General features: G+C 37.6%; 1 protein-coding gene across 1 annotated transcript; it reads right to left on the bottom strand.

Moving 5' to 3' along the window:
- Positions 1-1,579: 1,579 nt before the first annotated feature.
- Positions 1,580-11,960, bottom strand: LOC127712937 (clumping factor B-like; the record flags this gene model as incomplete). The annotated part of the gene is made up of 3 exons (XM_052219526.1): positions 11,955-11,960; positions 2,024-2,161; positions 1,580-1,753 (listed from the first exon to the last, which is right to left on the bottom strand). Coding segments are annotated over exons 1-3 (318 nt in total), but the record flags the coding sequence as incomplete, so codon positions are not given.
- Between the last annotated feature and the right edge of the window lie 319 nt (positions 11,961-12,279).

The raw sequence follows: 12,279 nt of genomic DNA, 5'->3' as shown, positions 1-12,279 counted from the left end.
TTAGTGCACTATAGCATACTTTGATTTATATACGTTTAAAGGAGACCGGTAGATATTGTCCTTTGAAACGTAACGAAATATACGTGATTTTATATATATTGATTGCAAAATATGTTTGACGTAGCCGTGCATCGCTCGGTCAATTAACAGATAACGATTCTTTGTTATGGTCACCGATTGTCTAACTTTCCGTTTTGTCCCCTCCTGTATCTTTTGTTCAGTCCATAATATTGAGGTGAATAAAGGAATGCAGAAGTAAAGGTCAATGTGACATCAACCAACCCTACATCAGACGCACGAAACAGCCAAACCTAGAGGCACAATCTACAAAAATGAAAATAATATCCGCAGCTCTTATTCGCTTCAGTCCAGATAAGTATTGAACTACCAAAGAATATCAAAAATCTATCCCAACCTTCACAATAACCCAAGATGACAACACTACGTTAACATACGACTTTGGAATTACTAACGAGGTTCAGTATATCAGTATATGGGTCAAGCACATGAATGTCACAGGCTGAAACTATCTTTCCTTCCGCCTTATCTAAGCAGGTTTCCAGAAGTTTTCTTCGCATCGCACGGATGTCTGTTCGAAATTTTTTAAGAAAGCAATGATATGTACGTAACAAACATTTGATAGAAAGATATACACATCAAGGGAAAACAAATCTAAGGAATCACATGAACTCCATAAGGAAACGGAGCACTTGAGATCATCCCCAAGTTTTGATTGAATTCGTGGTGCTGAGTCTTTTCTTTCTGAGTTTTCGAAGTACTGTAAACCAACTTATTTTCGCGGATACTTTATTTCGCGTTTAACACTTTCTAGTCCACTTCGCGGCTATTTAATTTCGCGATTTTCTAATTAAATTGATGTAATTCAATAAGGAAAGATCCAAATTTTACATTTTCGCGCCGATTCATATTCGCGTTTTTTTCTACTCGCGAAAGTCGCGAAAATAAATCGCTCGCGAAAATTAGTTGGTTAACAGTATTGTTTTGTAAAATATGTCTTTGTATTTGTCTTTTCGTCGTCTTTCGTTTTCGCCTTGTCGTTGGCGTTGTCCTTGTCGTTGTCGTTGTCCTTGTCCTTGACCTTGTCCTTGTCCGTGTCCTTGTCCTTGTCCGTGTCGTTGTCGTTGTCGTTGTCCTTGTCCTTGTCCTTGTCGTTGTCGTTGTCCTTGTCCTTGTCCGTGTCCGTGTCGTTGTCGTTGTCCTTGTCCTTGTCCGTGTCCTTGTCGTTGTCCTTGTCCTTGTCGTTGTCGTTGTCCGTGTCCTTGTCCTTGTCGTTGTCGTTGTCCTTGTCCTTGTCCTTGTCCTTGTCGTTGTCCTTGTCCGTGTCCTTGTCCGTGTCCGTGTCGTTGTCGTTGTCGTTGTCCTTGTCGTTGTCCTTGTCGTTGTCCTTGTCCGTGTCGTTGTCGTTGTCCTTGTCCTTGTCCGTGTCCTTGTCGTTGTCGTTGTCCTTGTCCTTGTCCTTGTCCTTGTCCTTGTCCTTGTCGTTGTCCTTGTCCTTGTCCGTGTCCTTGTCGTTGTCCTTGTCCGTGTCCTTGTCCGTGTCCGTGTCGTTGTCGTTGTCGTTGTCCTTGTCCTTGTCCTTGTCGTTGTCGTTGTCGTTGTCCTTGTCCTTGTCCGTGTCCGTGTCGTTGTCGTTGTCCTTGTCCTTGTCCGTGTCCTTGTCGTTGTCCTTGTCCTTGTCGTTGTCGTTGTCCTTGTCCTTGTCCGTGTCCTTGTCGTTGTCCTTGTCCGTGTCCTTGTCCGTGTCCGTGTCGTTGATGTTGTCGTTGTCCTTGTCCGTGTCGTTTTCCTTGTCCGTGTCCTTGTCGTTGTCCTTGTCCTTGTCCTTGTCCTTGTCCGTGTCGTTGTCCTTGTCCTTGTCCGTGTCCTTGTCCTTGTCCTTGTCCTTGTCCTTGTCCTTGTCGTTGTCCTTGTCTTTGTCCGTGTCCGTGTCGTTGATGTTGTCGTTGTCCTTGTCCGTGTCGTTGTCCTTGTCCGTGTCCTTGTCGTTGTCCTTGTCCGTGTCGTTGTCCTTGTCCTTGTCCTTGTCCGTGTCCGTGTCGTTGATGTTGTCGTTGTCCTTGTCCTTGTCGTTGTCGTTGTCGTTGTCCTTGTCCTTGTCCGTGTCCGTGTCGTTGATGTTGTCGTTGTCCTTGTCCTTGTCCTTGTCCGTGTCGTTGATGTTGTCGTTGTCGTTGTCCTTGTCCTTGTCCTTGTCGTTGTCCTTGTCCTTGTCCGTGTCCGTGTCGTTGATGTTGTCGTTGTCCTTGTCCTTGTCCTTGTCGTTGTCGTTGTCCTTGTCCTTGTCCTAGTCGTTGTCCTTGTCCTTGTCCTTGTCGTTGTTGTTGTTGTTTTCGTTGTCCTTTTCCGTGTCCGTGTCCTTGTCCTTGTCGTTGTCCTTGTCGTTGTTGTCCTTGTCCTTGTCCGTGTCCTTGTCCTTGTCCTTGTCGTTGTTGTCCTTGTCCTTGTCCTTTCCTTGTCCTTGTCTTTGTCCTTGTCCTTGTCCTTGTCCGTGTCCTAGTCGTTGTCGTTGTCGTTGTCGTTGTCCTTGTCCTTGTCCTTGTCCTTGTCCGTGTCCGTGTCCTTGTCCTTGTCCTAGTCGTTGTCCTTGTCCTTGTCCTTGTCCGTGCCCTTGTCGTTGTCGTTGTCCTTGTCCTAGTCGTTGTCGTTGTCCTAGTCGTTGTCCTTGTCCTTGTCCTTGTCCTAGTCGTTGTCGTTGTCCTTGTCCTAGTCGTTGTCCTTGTCCTAGTCGTTGTCGTTGTCCTTGTCCTAGTCGTTGTCGTTGTCCTTGTCCTTGTCCTAGTCGTTGTCGTTGTCCTTGTCCTAGTCGTTGTCGTTGTCCTTGTCCTTGTCCGTGTCCGTGTCGTTGTCGTTGTCCTCGTCCTTGTCCTTGTCCTAGTCGTTGTCGTTGTCCTTGTCCTAGTCGTTGTCGTTGTCCTTGTCCTAGTCGTTGTCGTTGTCCTTGTCCTAGTCGTTGTCGTTGTCCTTGTCCTTGTCCGTGTCCGTGTCGTTGATGTTGTCGTTGTCCTTGTCCTTGTCCGTGTCGTTGATGTTGTCGTTGTCGTTGTCCTTGTCCTTGTCGTTGTCGTTGTCCTTGTCCTTGTCCGTGTCCGTGTCGTTGATGTTGTCGTTGTCCTTGTCCTTGTCCTTGTCCTTGTCGTTGTCCTTGTCTTTGTCCTAGTCGTTGTCCTTGTCCTTGTCCTTGTCGTTGTTGTTGTTGTTGTCGTTGTCCTTTTCCGTGTCCGTGTCCTTGTCCTTGTCGTTGTCCTTGTCGTTGTTGTCCTTGTCCTTGTCCGTGTCCTTGTCCTTGTCCTTGTCGTTGTTGTCCTTGTCCTTTCCTTGTCCTTGGCTTTGTCCTTGTCCTTGTCCTTGTCCGTATCCTAGTCGTTGTCGTTGTCGTTGTCCTTGTCCTTGTCCTTGTCCTTGTCCTTGTCCGTGTCCGTGTCCTTGTCCTTGTCCTAGTCGTTGTCCTTGTCCTAGTCGTTGTCGTTGTCCTAGTCGTTGTCGTTGTCCTTGTCATAGTCGTTGTCGTTGTCCTTGTCATAGTCGTTGTCCTTGTCCTTGTCCTAGTCGTTGTCCTTGTCCTTGTCCTTGTCCTTGTCATTGTCCTTTTCGTTGTCCTTGTCCGTGTCTTTGTCTTTGTCGTTTTCCTTGTCCCTGTCCTTGTCCTTGTCCTTGTCCTTGTCCTTGTCCTTTTCGTTGTTCTTGTCCGTGTCCTTGTCCTTGTCGTTGTCCTTGTCGTTGTCCTTTTCGTTGTTCTTGTCCGTGTCCTTGTCCTTGTCGTTTTCCTTGTCCTTGTCCTTGTCCTTGTCCTTGTCCTTTTCGTTGTCCTTGTCCTTGTCCTTGTCCTTGTCCTTGTCCTTGTCCTTGTCAGTTTCTATTTAAAACACGAGTTTTAATTAAAATCATCATAAATACCAGGATTGAAATTTTGTACTTGCGCCAGACGCTCGTTTCGTCTACAAAAGACTCATCAGTGACGCTCGAATAAAAAAAGTTAAAAAGGCCAAAAAGTCCCCTTAATACACCACCCCCTTTTTTCAAGCAGTGGTTGAAATGTTTTTCAATTTATTGCATCAGTATTACAAAGGCAAAATATCAAAAAATGTTGGTCATTAATGTCAAAATTGTCTTTAAGTTAGAACAGTACCTAAATTCAAATAATTATAACACATTTGGTCTCGTAGACAGCTATATTGATTTCTTAATGACGCAGAATCTTTCCAGGTGATCACACTACATAAGATTTATTCTTAACTTATCAAATTGTGATGAAAACCGGCAAATATGCCAACAGGAACTTTAGCTGTAAAAGATTTTTCAAAATTTAATACGAGTTCGTCTACAACAATAATTGTATGTCCTTGAGGTTTTTTTTATGTTTTTCAAAGATATCTTATTTATCATTAAAAAACAGATGTAGCTTTTATTAAGTTGTATCATCGGTTTTATTTCTTAGTTAGTAGTTTTTCTCATATTTTTTAGGAAAATTTCAAGAATGAATACAAGGTTATCATGACATCATGCTGTAGATGGACAAAGAAATCCGACATGGTAGATGTGAGAACACATACACGGTTTACTCGAAGTACCAATACGTATAAGTCAGTCAAGCAGACTAGCATGAAATGATTAAATTACTACAAATATAGAATTCGAATAGAAGAAAAGAAATTGTTAATTTTGGAAGTTCCTAATTCTGTTGTTTTGCTGCAACACGGATACAAATCTAAAAGAATTAAAGAGACATAGGATATAGAATCCAATTGGCCCTTATACCAAATATATTTTTATGTCTGTTTGTTTTATTCACGCATCGTTGTCAATATAATGGAATTTGATGCAACTGTCATACAAGTGAGAGGGTTAACGCTATAAAACCAGGTTCAATCCACCATTTTCTACATAAGAAAATGCCTGTACCAAGTCAGGAATATGACAGTTGTTGTCCATTCGTTTGATGTGTTTGTGCTTTTGATTTTGCCATTTGATTAGGGACTTTCCGTTTTGTATTTTCCTCTGGGTTCAGTATTTTTGTGATTTAACTTTTTACTATATTTGAATTTTTAGAACCAATGTTAAAGCATCGTTTTAAATGATAATCCGCAGTTTTCATTTAGAAAATTTCCTGTTCATGAATTAAATGGCCATGAAATGAAAGACCGTTTCTACATTTTCGTAATAATGCCGAAGCTGAAACAAAAAATATATAAAGACATCAATACAGGAGTTGTGTTTCTATATTCTCTGACAGAAATGTATGGAGGCGACGTATGTTCCTTTATGATGTATGGAGGCGACGTATGTTCCTTTATGCAAAATGATTTTAAATTTGTCTATTTTTGCCAAAAGAAAGACGAATATACATAAGGGGATCATTTTAATGATAACAAAGTGAAGTTTTCTCACCAGGAATAAGCAAACATTTAAGAAATAAGGGAGCTACCTTTTGATTTTTATGGGGGGGGGGGGGGGGGGTTCTAGGATGAAAAATTTTGTCCTTCCTTTTTATTTTTCCCTCTATTCGGTCCTGCCTTTTTATTTTTCACTCTATTCGGTCCTGCCTTTTATATTAGTTTATCCTAACTTTTTTTTTTACATCAATTGTCATCCTGCCTTTTTTTTGGCAAATCATCTCATCCTGCCTTTTTTTTTACTCAAAACTCCTGTCCTGCCTATTTTTTTTCAAATTTCATCAAAATCTGCATGACTGAGATGGACCTATAAAACAGGTAGAAATTCAATCTTTTTGATTTAATGAACCATAAAAGTATTAACAAAAATAATGAACTAACAGGTAAATTAAGAAAAAGTTCATAAAACCTGACAAAACCAAATGCTCGACTATATCACCCATCGCAACGAATGGAAACAGCTTCTTATTCCTGTCACATAACGTTCTAGAAAACAAAACACACCTAATGTTTCATTAGAAATACCTCTTAAGAGAAGAGCGTCATATAAGAACTTTATTCCTAAACGCTTCCTTTCTAAATTTCAAATTACTGATTCATTCAGTAGCATGCATTCATTGGACCACTTTGCGGTACAAAATCAATCCCAGTATGCTTTTATCATTTCCAGTCACGTACAGCATTTTAGCAATCATGCAGATTTTGATTTAAAAAAAAGAAAGTACTTTGAGGTAGGAAAATCGTTCAAAGTGATCGGTCTATGTGTTGTAAATAGATTCAAAACAATTAACATTTCGTGATTTGTTTGTGATCTTGTCATTAGGGTAGTTCTAAATGCTACCATTTCACGATCTTGTACTTTGTATTCAAATTGACAGTGAAATGCTACGTAGGGTAAGTGTTCGGTAAAATGCCTATTACTTGCTTGGTAGAATTTGTCTTTTTGGCAAACATTTCACGATATATTGTTTGAATAAACCACTCCGGTTATCGATATCAAAGACAATGATGAACAGTTCTAAGAAAAAGGTGTAGAGAATGATATTTTTTCAGAACATTGATGTTACCACAGTTTACTTGCTTGTATATGTGTATATACTACTCATGTAGTATATACTAGTGTTAGAAGTTAATCTATAATTCTTCGTTAATTGATGGGTATCGCATAAAACACTTTGAACTTCGTATTTGAAGTTAATGACAAGACATTGTTTGAAACTTTATTTTCTACTATATAAAAATAAGGAGATGTCGTATTATTGCCAATGAGACAAATATCCACCTAAGTTCAAATGAAGTAGATGTAAGCAATTATAGGCAACCGTACGGCCTTCACCAATGAGAAAAACCCATATAGTATAGTCGGCTATAAAAGGCCCCTACATGAAAAATATAAAACAATTCAGGTTAAGTGTCTCTTGCTCTGCATGCATCCCCCGCCATGCGAATCAACACTTAGTCGTATGTCACTTCATGTGTCTCATTTGAAGCAAGATCTGCTAACCATTCTATAACACCACCGATTTCTGATGGAGTCCTTGTTGCTCAGTCATTATTTTTCTATAGTTTATAGTTTATTGTTAACATCCGACTAAGTGTTGATTCGCATGGCGGGGGATGCATGCAGAGCAAGAGACACTTAACTTGTTCACGCACCCTGTCTTGCTCCTTTTGGTGTTCATATAGTTTCCTCAGGTTTTCTTCGTAAACATTGATCTGTATGTCCTGAAAGAGATTTAAAAGGTTTAGACGTCCATCAGTAAACTACTGTTTGCCTCTATTTTGATAAGGATTAGTTACATTTTTCTGATGTCGTCTTTGGTTGACAGTTAAAGACTGTTTCTGTTATAGTAGATCATAAGTATCATCCATTTGTCATTGCCACAATTTCGCGTTTTTTCTTTCTTCATTCATGACATGACCGCATGCGACTAACCGCACGGGCTCAACTGAAATTTTCATTCTTTGTGTACTTTTAAGGACCGGTGTAACGAGTGAATTGCTTACCCTTCCGGGAAACATGATTTCCTCACTAGTTTGGTGGAGTTAGTAATGCTCCATCTTTTTCTATGTTGCCTTTTTGTATTTTTTTTTCTCTTGGCCGGGAAGTTGTCTGTCTTTTGGTTTTTATCTCTTAGTCGTGATGTTGTCAGCGCTTTTTTAACGTAGGCCATACATATATACAGTGCAGGCGATTTGGTGTCACGATATCTCAGTAGCATGAGTTCAAATCCCGGCGAGGGAAGAACAAAAAATTTGCGAAAGCAAATTAACAGATCTAACATTGTTGGGCTGATGTTTAGACGAGTTGTATATATATATCGGTATTTGTTTTATTGTACATTGAAAATTAAAATGATATTTTAATATATACTTTTTTCTCTTTTTAATCTGGTTTTTCTTATTTACTATGTATCTCTTTCTATTACGAATTCCGGCCAAGTTGATCTTCAGCAGCACTCAGGAATTGTGATCTTAGTTAGCTTTTGCTCTCATGGTTTTCGAAATTGTCTAATTAATCATGTTAGTTGGATCAAAACATAATAACATAGAATAGTTGCTGTGGATAGAAAGAAACTAGCTTGGTTTATTTAAAACAACATCGAATATATAGAGTTATTTATATAGCTACAGTCTGTTAATTTTTGATTAATTTCGATATCAACATTTTATTGTTACAAAAAAAAAAAAAAAAGAACACACACACGAAGAAAAAAGATAAAAAAAAAGAACAAATATCTTTAAAGATAGATGAATTTCAAATGCCTTTGTCGATGCTCGACGAATAATATCATTGAATTTAACTGGGATTTTGCTCAAGATTAGATGGAGTCGGCTAACATTTGTAGTTCAAATCGGCTATTCAAGAATATTTCAAAGTCACTGCTGCTGTTAAATTGGTATTATATATTTCATCCACAACTTGTTTAGAATCGGTGATTTTTTATATACAGTCTGGGCGCTTCTTTATTTATCAGTTATGACAATGTGATGCTATCTGATATAAGCGGGAGGTTTGGCTAGCCATAAAACCAGGTTCAACCCACCATTTTTTCTTAAAATGTCCTGTACCAAGTCAGGAATATGGCAGTTATTATAAAATAGTCCGTTTCTATGTATGTTGGCGTTTGTTTTTGTAGCCGTGTTTCTGTTGTTCCGTTGTTTTTCTCTTATAGTTGATGTGTTTCCCTCGGTTTTGGTTTGTGACCCGGATTATTTTTTGCTTAATCGATTTGTGACTACTGAACAGCAGTATACTACTGTTTCCTTTATTTAACATGTTTAATATGCGTTGGTATATTTAGAAACTTACTCCAAATCGCCTTAAAATATTAATTTCTGACAAGTATGTACTAAATGTTTAACTTTATCCCGTTACTGTATTTGATCAACGGCATTTTATTTATTCCTTCTTAAGAAATATTAAAATGAACTAATACTAGCATTCATCCTTCAAAAACTTAACTATTCTTAAATGAAAAGACATGACAAATGAAAACACTTTATGCCCTTTGTAGACAAATTTTCCGAGTTGTAATTTTAGTGTCATAACCATATGCAATGGACATACATAGTATTTAGTCAATATTTTAAAACGTGTTTAGATTCGTGCACTTATACTGCTAAGCTACGATTATACAATACGCCATTGTTAAATTATAAGCCCCTGTGGGAACCATCAGTTCAGTAGCTAATGCTTGATTTACCGTTATAAAAAGTAAAAATTCTCAAAAAGAGGCGTAAGATACAAATGGAACATTCACAACGAAGAGAAGCCGACAACGTCATGGCAAAAAACGAACAAATAAGTCTACAAACAATTACACAGAAAGCTAAAGACTACGCAACACGGACCCCGCCAAACCCCTAGATGATCTTAGGTATTCTGGAATGGTAAACAGATCCTTCCCAAAATGCAGCACCCGTCATGTTGATATATTTCATTAGATAATGTCCCGATCGAGGAAAAGAGGACGGGATTGTCGTTTCAAGAATTGCTACATGAATGCAATCATATGTGACACAAATATTTTATAATGGTCAACCAGCTCGTGAAGGCGTCCTTAAACTTTCGGAAGAATTTTTATAAATGATTACTTGAAAGGGACAAAAAACAATTGAGCGCCCAAAATGGAAAATCGGATCATAATAAAAATATGGTTTTCTTGTATGAGTTTGTACAAACAAACAAAATTGTCTACGACTTTCAGTCACTACTTCTCTCATACTTACTTACTTACTGCCCTTGTACGCCATTGTACGTTTTTCATAGTTTTACAATAATTGTATCGTATTTAACCCTTAATTTGGTGACTAGCTTAAATAGGCTAAAAAATGAGAAACAATTATACAAAAACTAGACGAAAATATCTCTTTTCCGTTGAAATTGTTTCGTGAGATAAGTATTGAAACATAAAATGTGTTTGGCTTCTACATCAAACACTCCAAATTATCGAACAAATCCAATACGTAATTGAAAAGCATTTAAAATCAATAGGAGGCAGTATAATGAATGTAAAATATACTGAAACATAAATTGCCGGCCATTCAAGAGGGGGCATTATCCACCATGCTCCATAAAGATCACCATAATCAAGCACTAAAATCAGTATTATATTTTTATAAGACAGACTGAAATAATTAATATAACTTTGTTTTATAAGAAAAAGAATGACCCACGTAAATATAAATATCTTGTTTTTGATCAATCATAAAAAACCAGCCTGATTCAAACAATTTTTTTCTGAAACTGACATCAAGAATTTTTTCATTGACGACAAATTATTTGCGTTTGGGAATGAAGTGTTTTTCAACTGACAATCAGCAGTCCTATGGGAACCAAATGTTCTCTTAAATTTGCCGACTTTTTCCTTATTGTTGCTCAGTTTTTAGTTTTTTTCTCTGTAGTGTGTTATTGACTGTTGATTGTCTAATCGTCATTTGTTTTTGCTATGGTTTTGTAGTCCTTTCTTAGATTTATGAGTTTTTTATCTCCCTTTGGTATCTTCCGCCTCATATTTTATATTCCATAACAAATATTATACGTGAGTATGTGTTGCTTAGGTTTTGATAATAATTGTTCAATAACATGAATAACATTTATTTCTTGGAAAAAGACGTGTATGCGATATGGCTGTCAAAATTCTAACATTGAAGATATTCTAATGCTATATGCTCAGTACATGTGAATTTTGGATAAACTGCAAAGGAACAATAGAAAACAACAACGATGACCAATGTTTTATTAAGGTAATTGAGCTACAGGGAAAAGTAAGAGTGTTTTAAGTAGAGTAAGAATTTTGGCATTATGATTTATTGACTATTATTGACAAGCCTAGTACTCAGCACTTCTTTGTTTACATGAATAATCATTGATATGGTCATAATTATAAATCAACAGTTTACAAAACTTTGATTTTTTCGAAATACTAAAGATTTTCTAGACCAGGAATTAGATTACTTTAGCTTTATTTGGCAAAACCTGCCTGATTTGTTTTTTGGTCCTCAATACTCTTAAACTTTATTTGATCATTCAATCCTTTCTATGCAAGTTAGCATCATCGAAAAAATATACCCTATGACTAACAATCCAAACCTTGCAACAACTTCGTAGACAAACGGAAGACTACTGGATTCAAAAATTGGGATCTGCGACACCATATGATTGCAATGACAACATTGATAGTATAGGTATTCTATCTAGTCCTTCCTGTAGCTCGGTCAACTTCATTACACATCACATACTCTCCATGATGTCTCCACAATTAATGACTTGCTGCATTTATACAAAAGCCTTTGGGTTTCATCACTACCCCTTTCAAAACTTCATTATCTGTACAACGCATTTTTAGAAACCACTGTAACAAACCCCCATTCAAACTAATACAAACTTATAGCTATCATCTCGGATATTGCCAGTAACAGACCTTTTCGCATGGGAAAAGTTGAAAAAGAGAAAAGATCATTTCAAAAATCTTTGCTTTGCCAACAAAGTTCTCGATGCCATTAACTTGGCCAACATCATTCATGATAAATCAGTTCACTCGAAAATACCTTCCTTTTTTAAAGATTAGTCAGTACTTATCATTTCTTATACCTATACCAATTCAATTGCATTTAAAATTTTCAAATACAAATACATGTTTGAGGATCTCAATATTGACTTCCTTCAAGTGTAAACCTTCTGATTGCACATGTTGAACCTGTGCTAGCTCACCATACATATATAATCTGGCTAGCCACGTTATTACTGATGACATGAACATTGTCAATAACACTTCTCTACGAAATGTAAGATCAAAGGACCCGAAATATCGTGAGTCTAAATCCATCAAATGGAAACACAACTTCAAAAAACTGATGGATTCAGTCGATGAATATGTCAGGCAAATGGCTAAACGCGAAAAAGAAGACGTTGATACTCTTTGCCCTTTGAATGGGTTATAGCTGTGAGGTCGTTGATACAAATTAGATTTAAAAACTTAATAGGTCTTTGAATAAACATGCTTTCAAGACCCAATTATTGCAAAGCGCCTGACCTACCTCCATGACATATATGTTGTTGCCCCCGCAGATAAAAACACAGACAGCATTGTTTTTGTGTGTAAATCAAAATTATATAAACTACTCATAAATGATTTAGGTATTGCCAATTCACTTAGAAACTCAACATATACCTTCACAATGACCATGAATCCTGAATGATCATAGGTCTGTCCAATGTACCTTTGGAATTTCACCCAAAGCTGACGAACTTGATCTTCCTTAACTGTATTGGATACTAGTACCGAAATTATTAAATGCCCTTACACTTTATATTACTGGGTATACCAGGTGATCTACGACACCTATTTCTAAATTATCAACA

This window comes from Mytilus californianus, unplaced genomic scaffold (assembly GCF_021869535.1).
Source record: "Mytilus californianus isolate M0D057914Y unplaced genomic scaffold, xbMytCali1.0.p SCAF_8, whole genome shotgun sequence".
NCBI classification, from domain to species: Eukaryota; Metazoa; Mollusca; class Bivalvia; order Mytilida; family Mytilidae; genus Mytilus; species Mytilus californianus.
This window is presented reverse-complemented; position numbering and strand designations above follow the sequence as displayed.